The sequence below is a fragment of the Silurus meridionalis genome, chromosome 16 (genome assembly GCF_014805685.1).
Source record: "Silurus meridionalis isolate SWU-2019-XX chromosome 16, ASM1480568v1, whole genome shotgun sequence".
Classification (NCBI taxonomy): Eukaryota; Metazoa; Chordata; class Actinopteri; order Siluriformes; family Siluridae; genus Silurus; species Silurus meridionalis.
This window is the reverse complement of record NC_060899.1, coordinates 12,766,589-12,780,473: the sequence shown is the minus strand read 5'-3', so window position 1 is coordinate 12,780,473 and position 13,885 is coordinate 12,766,589. Positions and strand designations below refer to the sequence as shown.

Genomic DNA, 13,885 nt, shown 5'->3' with positions numbered 1-13,885 from the left:
ACGGGTTTTAAGAGCGCTCGCGCACAGTTCGCGCGTGTGCCATTGTCACTGTGACAGGTGATGCGAGCACAAGAAATAACGCAGTCGCACTAAGACACTTTTCTTCGCTCGTCGAGGAAACGTTACAACTGTATTAAAGGTGCTTTATAGACATAAATATAATTTTTATTTTAATTTCTGGTCCTGCCTGGAGAGAAAAAGTCCACTTGACGACACGAATGCTTTTTTTTTTCTTTCTTTTAATCTTTAATTCCCGTCTTTTGCCTTTTCTAATCACGGTAAGTATTCAAATAGAAACCCGGAATGATGCTAGCTTTGCTTTATGTCCCTTTTTCTGTTTATATATAAAGTATCTATTATATTTATAGAGTTGTGTAGTCTAAATAACATCATTATAATGTTTATGTATGTGTATGTGGATTGAAATGTCAGCAGGTCTGAGGGAAAAATTTAATGATGTGTATTTATAATAATGTCGCGAATGTAATGTGATGTGAAGTCTTCAGGAGACAGAGAGACACAGACAGACAGACAGACAGACTGGTAGAGAGATGGGTTGGTAGATAGACAGAGAGACTGGTAGAATGGAAGTTTGGCATTTGGAATGGTAGAAAGACTGGCAGATATACGGAAAGACATGCCGAAAGAGAGACAGGCAGAGAGACTGGAGGCTGTGGTCCTGAGGAGAGAGAGAAAGAGAGAGAGAGAGAGGGAGCTCTTTCACAGTCTGCTCGCGTTATAATGTAACTGCGTATGGTCATTATAAGCGCTCAATGTGACCCAGTCATGTGAACTTGTTAGGACTTTCGGTGTTGTGTAACGCTGTATAACCGCTCGCGTTGTGCCCCACTGTATTTGGTCCGGCTGCAGTGCACGGATGTGACGGTTTCATTTCCTCCGTGACTTATCAGAAAAAAAAGGAGAGTCGCGCGCTCTTCTTACTGTTACGCAATAAAGAAGAGCAGGGCGCGCGCTTTAGCGGGCACGCGCACGCCGCTGTGTGCTGTGTACTGTGACATAGTTAGTTCCCTGAAGGCTCTTTATTTATTTATTTTTTTGCACCCTGGACCAGTTTCACGGAAATTCTTTTTTTCCACGGATTGGATAACTAAACATTACAACATGCATAATATGTAGCTGTTTTACATATGTTTTATATATAGCTGTTTTATATATATATATATATATATATATATATATATATATATATATATATATATATATATATATATATAATGAAAATGTAAAAATTTTTAGATCTTTCTGTGGGGCCCTGAACCAAATGATCCACTGGATATGATATTCATACACGTTGTTGTTTTCAGGAGGAAATATCTTTGGTAGAGCGATGTTGTTGTTTATATCCATAACAGAAATGCCTATGCCAGAGTGAGCTTCAAGCCCAGATAATGCATTCTGAAGCAGGGTCTGAGATGTAGGCACCATGGGACCGAGTACTGCATGTTGTCTAGGCTGTTTTTTTCTGCTTTCACTGATGCTATGTTTCCTAACTTGGTCTTGGTTGACTTGTGATCTGAGGAGCTGGTGTGTATTTTTATGACACTTTATGCAACAGTGTTAAAATATTATCCAATGAGACACACAATATTGTAATATTTTAGTGCATTGTCGTTACTGCAGATTTCTGTACACACACTGTGAAAATTCATGTTGAGAAAACATTTTATGATAATAAAAGGAACTTACAGATCATTTGATTGACTAAGAACTATTCATTTAATGTTTTAGGCAGGTGTTGAGAAATGCTGTAAAATAAGAACGCAATAGAAAATGCGAAATGCGAAGCGACAGATAAAAAATCGAATGAATGTTCGGTGTGACCAGTCTTTGGCTTTCTAACACTTTCACTAAGTCATTAAGGGATTTTGGAGGATCAGACTCAGGTGTATTGGCAGATGTGAGGTTGTGGAAGACAGTTTAATATCACAGGTCATACACCATGGCAAACCTTAAGCACAGCAACCGGACACGATCTAGTTATACTGCATCAGCAAGATTTCACAGCTGACTGGGGTTTCAAGATGAGTTGCCAAGGAAACTTAATGCAGCAGACGAAAGACACCAAGTTTATTTCGCAGCAGGAAAATGACCCCAAACCTTCAGTCAATGTCATTAACAATCTTCAACAAGAAGAATAGTTTTGCCCCCACTGAGCCCTGATCGCAACGCCATCGAGTCTATCTGGGATTACATGAAGAGACAGAGGGATCTGAGGCATCCTACAGAAGATCAGTGGTTCTCTGAGATGTTTGGAGCAACCTATCAGTTCTTTCAAAAAAACTGTATACCTACAAAAACCGCTGCTAACTGCAAATATTGATTTGTTTTGGATTTCTCTTCTGTTCATTTGTATATTTTTGAAAGCATTTTTACTCTGCAGCATTTTATCACACCTGACTAAACTTTTGCACAGTACTGCACACTGATAACGCAGTTGTGTGCAATATTAATTTAAGGAGCTAAGAAGCCCATGTGAATCAATAAATTTGAATACATGAATGAATAAAAAGCTATACAAATGAAGCACACTTTGGACTGATCAAAACATGCTCTACCATCCATCATCTGTCTTTTACAGCTTTGGTCTATTGCTTGGGTACTTTGGTACTCCTGTGTACCAATATCCTGTAAGAGATGTATAATAACTACAGTTTTTTTTCTGTGTTTTTCAGGTGTTTTGCTGTGCATAGTGTCAGAAAAAAACCCCCACAATGATCCTGCTCCATCCTTCCACTGGTACGGTTTTCACAAACGCACAAATCTCAATAAATTTGAATGCATGTTCATTTTCCATGTTGAATACAGTAGCAGTGGGAAGTTGTTCTGTGGTTTGTGTGTGTGCTTCACTGCTGTCAGTGGCTCAGGATGGGAAATCCTTTGGGGGGAGGGTGGAATCGGCACGTGAAGCCACGTGCTGTGGACAGCTCCACCACATCTTTATGTTTTCAGTGTGTACAGTAGAGTTAAAGCCATTTTGTGGATATAATAACCATGTTATGCATTCATGACTGTTTTCAGTGTTTTCAGTGTCTTCCAAAACGTGCCGATAACAGGATTTTGTAGCGCATTTGTTCAGCGGTCAGTAATGTAGTTCCGAGTCAATAGTCGTTACCAGGAAACCGTATCAAGCAGCCTTCCAGAAATGCACATAAAGCTCAATCCATCTAACCTGTGTGTAACAGGCTACACTTGGAGAACATGTAAAGATCAATGTGCAAAGTCAAAATATTCATAGTGAAATCTTAAACTAGTTCAGTGTCAATAACCAGGCTTTAGCCCGAGTCCAATCAGGTCCAGTCAGATCAAAGAGCAAAAAAGAAGAAAACTAGAGGAGCAGACAGTGGAACAAAAACAGTACTAAAACAAGGCTTAGAACTTGCACAACCTCTATATTTTTGGCACAGATTTCCATAGATTGAATGATCTCATTGTGTTACATATACAGTACAAGCGAGTGAGGAACGTGAACCAGAAATGTTTGAAATACATAAATCATATATTCATGTTTAAACCTCTGTGGACTGTGACCTCTATGGGTTGGCTGGGTGGATCTTACACAACCTTACTCCTGAAGCTTCTGATGCACCTCCTCTACCACCAGTCCAGGAAGCAGTTTGGTCCTGGTGTTCACATCGAAAAACCTGTGATAAGAGCTGGGTCTGGATTGTCACCTGCACTGAATCAAGACTGTTTTTTGGGCCAATACCTCTTCCAGGCCATAAGCTAAAATGTTTAAAGGCCCCGTCACAAAGTCAAGCAACTTTACAAGGTAAGCCAGTCCATCCACCTGTTCCACCTGTTTCCTGGGGGCATGTTGGTCCAGATGTTCACAATAGAAATCTTTGACGAGAGCCGGGTCTGGACTGTCTCTCACACTGACACAAGAGTGATCTTTGGGCCAATACCTCTTCCTGTCCACAAGGTATACCTTTCGAAGGCTCTGTCACTTGTAGTTGATTTACCTCCCTCCTTACAAGGTAAGCCAGTCCATCCTCCTGGTCCACCTGTTCTTTAAATCCAGTCTGATTCCCTGAGCAAAAGAAGACAAAATATGTCAGAGTAATGATGCACGAAAATTGGGTGCAATTATAAGATTGTGACAACTCCTAATGTCAATAGAGTTGATGGTAAGTTGTTGACAGAAGGTTCTCAAGGGTGGGTCTTGAGAGTGTGTATACTTTGACTTAATTGATGACATCACTGTCCTTGTAACATTGGTGGAGATAGCCCTCTGTATTTCAGGGACACTCTTCCTTAATCCACCTTTAGAAAGCATCTACTAAATTTAACCATTTTTATCGCAAAGCATTATGAACTCCTCCGTGAAGGCGGAGATCTGCTAGAACTCAGTTGATTGGTGGGTGTGAGAAGCAGTGGCTGAACTCACTTCCTAAATTTGAACTTAATCTTTAGTCCAATCATATGCTCTAAAATAACAAATTTAAATAACATTAAGGTACAATCAGACCCAAAGGACAATACAAAGGAGTAAAACCACAGGTGCATGTAAAAGGTCATATTTAGCATTAATGATCAGTAGGACAGCAATGCTGAGAGCTTACACATGTGCAGTGTTTGGCTAGGCTTTCTAATGAACAAACCATCTGGATATATTTATACACTTAGGAGTCAGAAAGTGAACCATAAATGTTTGGCAAAGGATTGGGTAGAACTGTGGGGACTGTGCTCATTTGGCTATAAATAAATAAATAATTCAGTTACACTGTATTGCTTTTTTTTAAGGCCCCAGTCAGGAATATCTGGTTGTCAAAAGTAAAAAGACAGAATTCAGTGGTGCTCAAATCAGTAGAACTACTTTTGATCAAGTATAGCATAAGTATATCTAGAATTATTTTGGTGATCTATTATTGCTTGTCCTTTTCGGGGCTTCCATTAGAAAATGTTACGTTTTCGAAAACCAGCTACTCGATATGATAAACCTGATTTAACAGGCATCTCTGACGCACTCTAACGACGGGCGGTAAAAGCAATACCGGCATCACCTTTTCAAAGCGGTGAGCCACAGAATATTTCTTTCATTACTTAATAATAATTTGGCTATTTGTTCAGTTTTGTTCTTTGTTTTGCCAACAATGTGACGCATAAGAAATTCAGTATTTAATGTACTAAATTGTATTAGGGATGCTAAAGTTGATTACATAACCATTTATCTTTAAATATACCCATGCAGCTGACTACCAATACCAACCAATAGTTGTATTAAATGATAGCACATGCCATGCAGACTTGCTAACATTTGTCCTATTTCTCATTAGGCCTCTTAGAATGGCTTCAGTGTTCACCAGCTCCACAGACAAAATGCGTTGTAAGTTTTAGCTGTACTTTCAAATCACGTGTCTGGTGACGTCCAAACAAAATTTAAAAGCAACAAGAAGAACATTTGAAATGAAAATCGTTAGCTTTTTTGGTGAATGATTTGCTGTTGGCTTGTGCTGTTTCTGATTGGTTGTTTTCTTTCAGATGACGAGTCGCTTGCAATCGGCCGGCTTTGGAATGACTTCAAGTGCAGGTTGCAAAACTCAATAGTAGGAACCCTGCATTAAACTTTCTTGATGTCTGTTTAGATGTTAGGTGCTTATTAAAAATAGAGGGAAGGGGGTTAGGTTTTAATTTGTCACATGTTGTCACATTTGTTTGTTTTTACATTGAAATCAATTTACAGTTTATTGAACCAAAGCCATTTCTGCATGTGTCCCTGCATGCCTCCAGTTTACCCTACAAAATTACGTTATTGGTCGGGAATTATGGTTTGCTACTTGTTCTCTTGACTGTTTTGTGTTGAAGAAATATGGCAAATCGCCTCCGGATACGGATAGCGCTATGTTTTGACAATGAATACTGTGATGAGCAACACTAAGGTCCGATACTATAATTCCAGACAGAATTATAGATGATTATGCACTCTTTGATTTTAATTTAACCAGTCTTTCTATGTCTTTTTTCCACTAGGCCAGGAAGTGCAGCCAAAAGCAACGACAATGTATTCAAGACAATCTCCATCTGTAATTTTGTCTGGAACTTACTTTTTCTTATCAAGGGTTTAGGGTTAAATCGAACTTGAGTTCGAAAGAAATGACTGCATCTGAGGTTTCGTGCTGATCAGTTTATTCAGTTTTTATGATTAATTGTATGTTTAGAAAAAAACAACAAAAAAACAAATATCCAGCCTATGAAGAAATTCATTTACATTTTATACCCATTCATTTACTTTAAGGACAAAGAACGCTTTGTATATCTTCATTAACACTCTTTGCAGCGTTTCAGTGGCACAAAGTCAGAGTGGGTTTTGGGATGCCAAGAGCCCTGTTGTGTTTAATCTTTTTTTGCCTCTCCCCCTAAGCTATTTCCAGTTGAGATCCACCTTTGCTTTCACTGCAAAAAAGTCACAGTGGTCATGTGACGCAAATATAGCTCCTATTGCACATTTATAAGGATCGCTACATAATAGGCAGTCGGGTCACGCAAGGATAAATCACACAAAACGAGTCTGGTATCGAATAAATTGCTGTTAACAAGAAGACCCGCTTGACCCAGATCCGCGGCTGTGCATAATTCATATCCATGAGCAGCTGATTATGTATTATTTGCGTTAGCTTGGATTGATGTCTGAAATTTTAAACAGGCTGATCTAAAAGTCTGAAGCAGATTTATTCCTATTGCATTGTGTTTCTGTGTTCCTATGTCATCATCTAAGCAGTACATACAGTAAAGGGAAACAAGTTTATAGACAATTATTTTACTTCTTATATTTTATTATATTGTTCCAGTGCATACTGTTTATTCTCTTCAGATACATACACGTCGTTGACTTTAAATTATTCACACAAAACATTATATAAATTCAAAAAGGCAATTGCCTGGAAAGTGTAGGAAATAGCTATCGTGAAGACCATAACCATCAGTGTTAATGCTATTGATTCAGTAATGCATACCAGTAATGCATAAAATAACACGGCCTTGTGTGCAAGCAAAAGTATTAACATTGTTTCTTTTTGTTGAATTCTGTTGTCTTTTTTTTCTTTTTTCATGCCTTTTAAATGCATCGACGTTTGAGTACAAAGTCATTACGAGTGTGAATTTGAAATGGACGTATGCACTGGAAGTATTATATTAAATAACCAAAACATACGCATACGTGTCTTAACATTGTTAATTGCTTAATTGTTAAATAAAAATATTTAGCATTAAAATTTAATTTTTCTACTTCAACTATTGCTTTTTATATTCATATGGGGTTTGTTGTGCAAAGAGGCCTTCATGTGTTAAAGAGTGTATTACAACACTGAACTGTAAAAAAAAAAGTATGGGACAAAATTTTCTTTTTCTTTCATAAAATTACATTTCTACAACAGCATGGATCAAGTAGAGTTGAACTCATAAGGGTATAGTCATGTCACTAGTTGTGATAGTCAAATATTTCTATAGTTTAAAAGAAACATCTCATTCATACGTGCTGATATTGGACAATAATCAACTTTGTGCTTTAGCTGAATGGCCATTGCTGAATTTAGGATGGGTGATGCAAGCTTGTTCAGATGATTTTGTCTTTGCTTCCTCCAATGTGAGTTTTTTCACATAAAGACATTGATTGCTGTTTGTCATTTGACTGATTTATTTTACACCTACGCGGCATTTTAAAACGAATGATTTTTGTTTCTCTCAAATTTGATTCGTTAATTTTTACAAGCTTTCCAAGAACCTTCCTATTTTTCTTATGTAGCTAACCATGCTTTATGTATAGTGGGAAGATAAGGAAGAGATGATGTTATTCGCATTTCCATAATAATTTTCTGTATAGAACGGGAGCTCTGTTTTTTTCAGCCGGAAAAAGAAAAAAACTCTTGTTTTTCCTTGGGGAAAATGTTTCAGGGATGTGTAAATAAGTCAATGCATCAGATAGATAAATGTAACTTTTATTGTAAATGACTGTGCGTGCATGTGCGTATTGTTTTGGATTACATCCAGTGATGTCCTGGGATCAGCTTAGCGCCTGAATTCACACTTTTGTACCTTAAGCTCATCTCATAGCAGTGTCAAAAACAACAGCCGCTGTGTAATCATTACCTCTGTTTGGTCTCAGGCTTTTTCCAGCGCACCAGCAAACTGTTCCTAAACGAACAGGCCAGTTGGGTCCAGCTCAAAGAGTTTGCCCGTAAAAATGCCGCCAATGCCTTGTCTGTTGCCAACATGGTCATGGGGATGACCTCTATTCTCTGCAGTCTCAATGGGTGAGGTGTTTGTGTGCTTCTGGTTAAAGTTAAAACAAACTATGAAAACTGATATCAAGTGATGTATAATAATAATAATAATAATAATAATAATAATAATATGCTAATGTTAACACTGAGTATGCTAACACTATATTTTCACTTCTCACCCTTTTCTTACATAGATACCATTATGCTGCATGTTGGCTGGTCCTGATCGGTTACCTGCTGGATTTTGCAGATGGAGCGGTTGCCAGGCAACTGGACGCTTGCTCGAAATTGGGTGAGTAGACCATAGCCTTAAGACCAGCTCCAAATCTTTAGCAATTGTTGTATTGAGTTATCTTTTGCCCAGATTTGTCCATCAACTTACATTTAATCTAAAACATTTCTTTTCAGTAAAATTCCTCCTCAACCTTTATTTAATTATTTATTATTTATTTATTATGCCCATACATATAGTTTTACTAAACAGCCACCCTGTGTGTTTGTGATCACGTATCCACAGATGCCTGAAATAGCTCAGTGCTGCTCTCACAGGGCGCGCTCTTTTGCCATGAGTTGTTGTATTGCCCTCTTCTTCTTTCTTCTTTTTTTTTTTTTTTTTTGCCAAACCGAAGAATCCCTTACCTATCAGTCTGCCCTATTCAGCAGGCTCTGGCTGTAATTGTCTCCCATATCCCGGCGCTTTGCGCTCCCGGCATATCTCACATTGCTGAAATGGTTGACCTTGAGTATAGAATACCAGTGCGCTCACGTGGCACTGACCAAAACATGCTCCCCAAATGGCACTGAGTGGTACTGAGATGGACGTGGAAATTTCCTTGAGCCCGATGCAGCCAAAGACTCTATTTAGAGTCTCATTGGCTGAAGTTAAATTATCAAAATAGTCATTGTAGTACAGTGAGGAAAGCAGACTGCTGTGCAGTTCAGTTCATCTGTGCTTTCTGTTTTCTCTGCGTTTCAGGAGCCAAACTGGACGACTTTGCCGATTTCACAACATTTGGAATAGCAACATCGCTGCTTATAAGGACTCCCAACATCCTGGATAACATCCTCTGCATGTGCTACATGATGTCTGTGTTTATTCGCCTTTGTTTCTTCTCTACTGGTGAGGAAACTTGACGTTTCCTGCATTTCTTGGCAAATTGTTGCAGGTCTCGAATAAATAGCAGAACGAAGCCTCATTCACAAGCCTTCCCTCCAAATCAATCCACACAAACGCTTTTCAGATTCAAGATTTTTGTTTATTTATTTTACACGACTATTATTGGTAGAATCTGTTATACCTCTGTTAAATATATGTGTGGCACAATTATTGGCACCCCAAGAGTTCATATTTTTACAGTTTTTAGTACACTTTGGTGACTAGGAACAGGAAATTGTTAAACTATGACATAAATATGAGGTAATACATAGGCCATATTTATCAAGAGTGCCAATATTAGTGGAGGGCACTGTATAGATGTGGTGAAATGGACGAAGCATTAACACGGTTCGTCCAAATTGCAGCGTATCGGCTGCCATAGGCGCAAATAAACTCTCTCACTTAGTTATCTTTTATTAAAAGATAAATAAATATGACATTAATTGTAATAAAAATAAAGCATGATTACTTTTGCTCTGTTTGTTAATCCATACCAGGAAAAAGAAGATTGATATGATTCCTGTTTTCAATCATTCGCAGGCATTCCATTCATGTACCGCGGCCTGCCGTGCATCTACTCGTCTGCCATCCTCGCCTGTTTGTCTCTTCTCACCAGAGGAAACATGACTGTTCTCCGGATCACTGCTGTGGCCATGATCCTTTTCATGATCAGCCAGAATCATTACCCTCATGACCGGGTTTTAGAGTCACAGTACTGGAAAAAGATGGTATATGCTGGAGGTACATAGTTTTTTTAATTATCCTCAAATTCAGATTATACTTATTTGTGGGGGACGACGACACTAAAATAAACTAAAATAAACAAACCTGCCCTCGTTCCTTCTGTTTAATAATTAACCCCGTCTCTTGTTTATGATTTTGCTAGTGTCCTGTATAACTGTCCCTCATGATTCACACTACTATACAGGATTATATAACAGGATATAAGAATGCAATCAGGTAATCAGTTCGAGTCTCAAACCAAATGTTTTTTGGTATTAAGTTGTCCTGAAGAGGGCACTAATACAATGACATGTAAATGGCGGACATTGTAACGGGTGAAGAATTACTTTCTCTGAGCCCCCCCTAGTGGCTGGCTGGTTGCGGTGCAGTTTGTGACCCACCATTTCCCGTTTCAGTGAACGTAAACAAATCAAACTCGAGTTACATCACTGTAAACGAACTGAACTGAGAATTGAACTAACTCAAACACGACGAATGGTAGAATGTTGAGGACTAAAAAATAATATTAGACAAAATATTAAAAATATTCATAAAATAAAGGCACACTGAGGGAAAGTCTGATATGCCTAACAACTACTGTAGATCCAGCTATATAAAACATGTCGTTTTCTTCTCCAGGTGTTGTTATGATCTTCTGCTCTTCATTCACTCCAGTGTGTCTCTACTATCTGCTATGGTCAATGTCTTACATTTTGTTCCCCATGTCTCTATGGAGCACTATGTAGCAGACATGTTCAACCTACAACACTCCAGGTTTTCTAAAGAAAGCTCCTGAAGCCCAACAGTTGCTTTAACTGCACTTGGAGTATAAAAGCTCTGCTAATATGCAGACACTCTGGACATTTTTTTTTTCTTTTTTTTTTTAATCACAGAGATGATGAACTTTGGGTTGCAGTGATGAAATCTACAGGACTAATGGACTGACTGTGAAATGATTTCATTTAAATCGGTTGGCTGAAAGCACTTTTCTCATCGGATGAGTGTCACTCTCTGAGAGGATCACATCATGATACTATTTTGAGTGAATTTTGTGTGTGTGTGTGTGTGTGTGTGTGTGTGTGTGTGTGTGTGTGTGTGTGTATATGTGTGTATGTGTGTGTGTGTGTGTGTGTGTGTGTGTTAGACGGAATGATTTGATAAGAACAATGCCTTGTCTGTATGTATATAATTGGGATTTTCATATTGGTAGATCAGATGTTTTATGAAAAGGGAAATAAAGTGTGAGTGTGAGAAAATGCACAAATATTAATGATAGGACAACTAAAAAGAATAAAGTATTATTATTTTATTATTCAGTCGAATCAAACCGGCATTTCTTTTGTTTTTTTTGCCGGTGCCTCTTCATCTGCTTTGTATAATGTAGGCAGTAAAGGCCACTAAAGTATGATAGAAGTTAATGTTTAAATAACTTAATTCATCACATTTCTGGAGCTGCAACTTTGTACAGCAGTTGCATACAGTTCTGCCTTCTGGCAATGTTCATGCAAGAGTCTGAAGCGGTGCAGTGAGGATTTATTACTGAAATTGTGTACAGAACTACACACGAGGCGAAGCTGGCATCGAACAGAACTTTCGAAATGTTTCTTGTATGATATCTGCTTCACTGAAGGGAAGTCCAGCAGTGTTGTCAGTGTGGTGTCACACCAGTGTTCAGGTTCTGGACTGCAAAATCCAAGATTTCAGGCCAATATTAAGTGCTTAAATACACTATATTACCAAATGTTTGCGGCCACCTGTATGGTACGGCATGTGTTTTTTTGAGCATCGCATTCCAAATTTAGTACCGATTTGCTCTTATAATTCCCTCCACTCCTCCGGGATGATGTTCCACTAGATTTTGGAGTGTGTAATGCAGTATTCATAAGGGTTGAGATCAGAGCTTTTTTAGTAGATCTTCCACTCCAACCCATGGAGCACAGGTTTGGGCCTCGTTCAAGTGAAGCTAAGATTTCATGCTCCTGCATCCAAAGACGTCCTGTACAATTGTGTGCCTTCAGCTTTGCGATAACTTCTTTGGGGGAAAAAACCATATGTTTGGGAAAGTCAGGTTTTTCAATACTTTTGTCCATACAGTATATGATCCTGAACTGTACCAGGTACACAGAAGCCATCCACGAATTGAAATTCAAGCTTGTCTTGATCTTTTATTTATTATTTTTTTTATTTTTATGGCTAATATTATAAACAATGCTTAAATTAAGTTGTGTGCACATTAAAGTTTAGTCGGCTCATTTTTTACAGGAAAGTGCATTGAATTGACAAAACACAGACATTATTTTAGTGATTTGACACTGTTTTTATTACCTTGATTCAGTGTTTAAAAGCTTCAAACGTCAAACTGTTTGATTAAAAAAAAAGAAAAAAAAAAGAACTCTGTGCTGCTTAATCCAGCCATTAGGGTTGCACAAGCCAGTGCACTCTTAGTGCCGGACCCAAGCCTGGATAAATGGGGAGGTTTGCGTTAGGAAGGGCATCCAGCGTAAAAACATGTGCCAAATCTATCAATCTGAATTTCATACCGGATCGGTCGAGGCCCGGGTTACCAACGACCGCCACAGGTATCATTAACCAACAGGGTACCGCTGGAAATTGGGCTACTGTAGGCCAAAGGAGGAGAAGGAGAGGGTGAAGAAGTCTACAGAGACAGCAGATAAAGGAGAAGTGTAGGAGAGTGGAGGTTCAGGATGGTACTTTGAATGTTGGTATGATGACTGGTAAAGGGTGAGAGATAGCTGATATGATGGAGAGTAGAAAGGTAGACATGTTGTGTGTTCAGGAGACCAAGTGGAAAAGACAGTAAGGCCAGGAACATTGGAGGTGGGTTCAAACTGTTCTATCATGGTGTGGATGGAAAGAGAAATGGTGTAGGGGTGATTCTGAAGAGAGTACAGTAAGAGTGTAGTGAAGATGAAGAGAGTTTCTGATGAACGTAAAGCTGGAATTTGAAGGGGTGATGATAAATGTCATCAGTGCTTATGCTCCACAAGTGGGTTGTGAGATGGAGGAGAAGGAAAAATTCTGGAGTGAGTTAGATGAAGTGGTGGAGAGTGAACCTAGGAATAAAAGATTGGTGATTGGGGCAGACTTTAATGGGCAAGTAGGTGAATGGAAGATGAGGAGTTGATGGGTAGGTATGGTCTTAAGGACAGGGATGTGGAAATGGCAGTGGTGAACATGTTTTTTAAGAAGAAGGAGGATCATAGGGTGACGTATAAGAGCGGAGGAAAGTGCACACAGGTGGACTATGTTCTGTGTAGGAGATGCAACCTAACGGAGATTGAAGACTGTAAGGTGTTGGCAGGGGACAGTGGGGCTAGACAGCATCAGATGGTGGTCTGTAGGATGGTTATGGAGGTGAAGAAGAGGAGGAGAGCGAGGACTGAATGAAGAATAAGATGGAGGAAACTGAAGGAGGAAGAGGTCAGACAGGGGCTCGGTGGTGGTGAAGTGGTGCTGGATGATTGGGCAACTACTGCAGAAGTAATGAGGGAGGCAGCTAGAAAGGTACCTGGTGTGACATCTGGAAATAGAATGGAAGACAAGGAGACGTGGTGGTGGAATGAGCAAGTGCAGGAAACCATAAGGAGAAAAAGGTTGGCAAAACAGAATTGGGATCGACAGAGTGATGAGAAAAGAAAGCAGGAGTACAAGGAGATGCGGCAGCAGGTGAAGAGGGAAAAGGCATATGAGGAGCTGTATGAGAAGTTGGACACGAAGGAAGGAGAAAAGTATTTGTACCGATTAG

At 39.0% G+C, this 13,885-nt stretch overlaps 1 protein-coding gene across 6 annotated transcripts; it reads left to right on the top strand.

The window, feature by feature from the left end:
• tmem269 (transmembrane protein 269) lies at positions 1-11,446 on the top strand. 6 transcript variants are annotated; one of them, XM_046869264.1, is made up of 10 exons: positions 1-139; positions 2,712-2,757; positions 3,623-3,790; positions 5,298-5,347; positions 5,503-5,551; positions 8,123-8,270; positions 8,435-8,532; positions 9,217-9,360; positions 9,937-10,137; positions 10,759-11,446. In XM_046869264.1, exons 2-10 carry the CDS (start codon positions 2,733-2,735, stop codon positions 10,863-10,865), a joined length of 990 nt encoding a protein of 329 aa, XP_046725220.1. In that variant the 5' UTR covers positions 1-139; positions 2,712-2,732; the 3' UTR covers positions 10,866-11,446. The 6 variants fall into 6 exon arrangements, with proteins under 6 accessions (XP_046725220.1, XP_046725219.1, XP_046725221.1 ...); XM_046869263.1 differs by having other exon boundaries at positions 1-278; positions 2,694-2,757; XM_046869266.1 differs by having other exon boundaries at positions 6-278; positions 2,694-5,036.
• Positions 11,447-13,885: the final 2,439 nt, after the last annotated feature.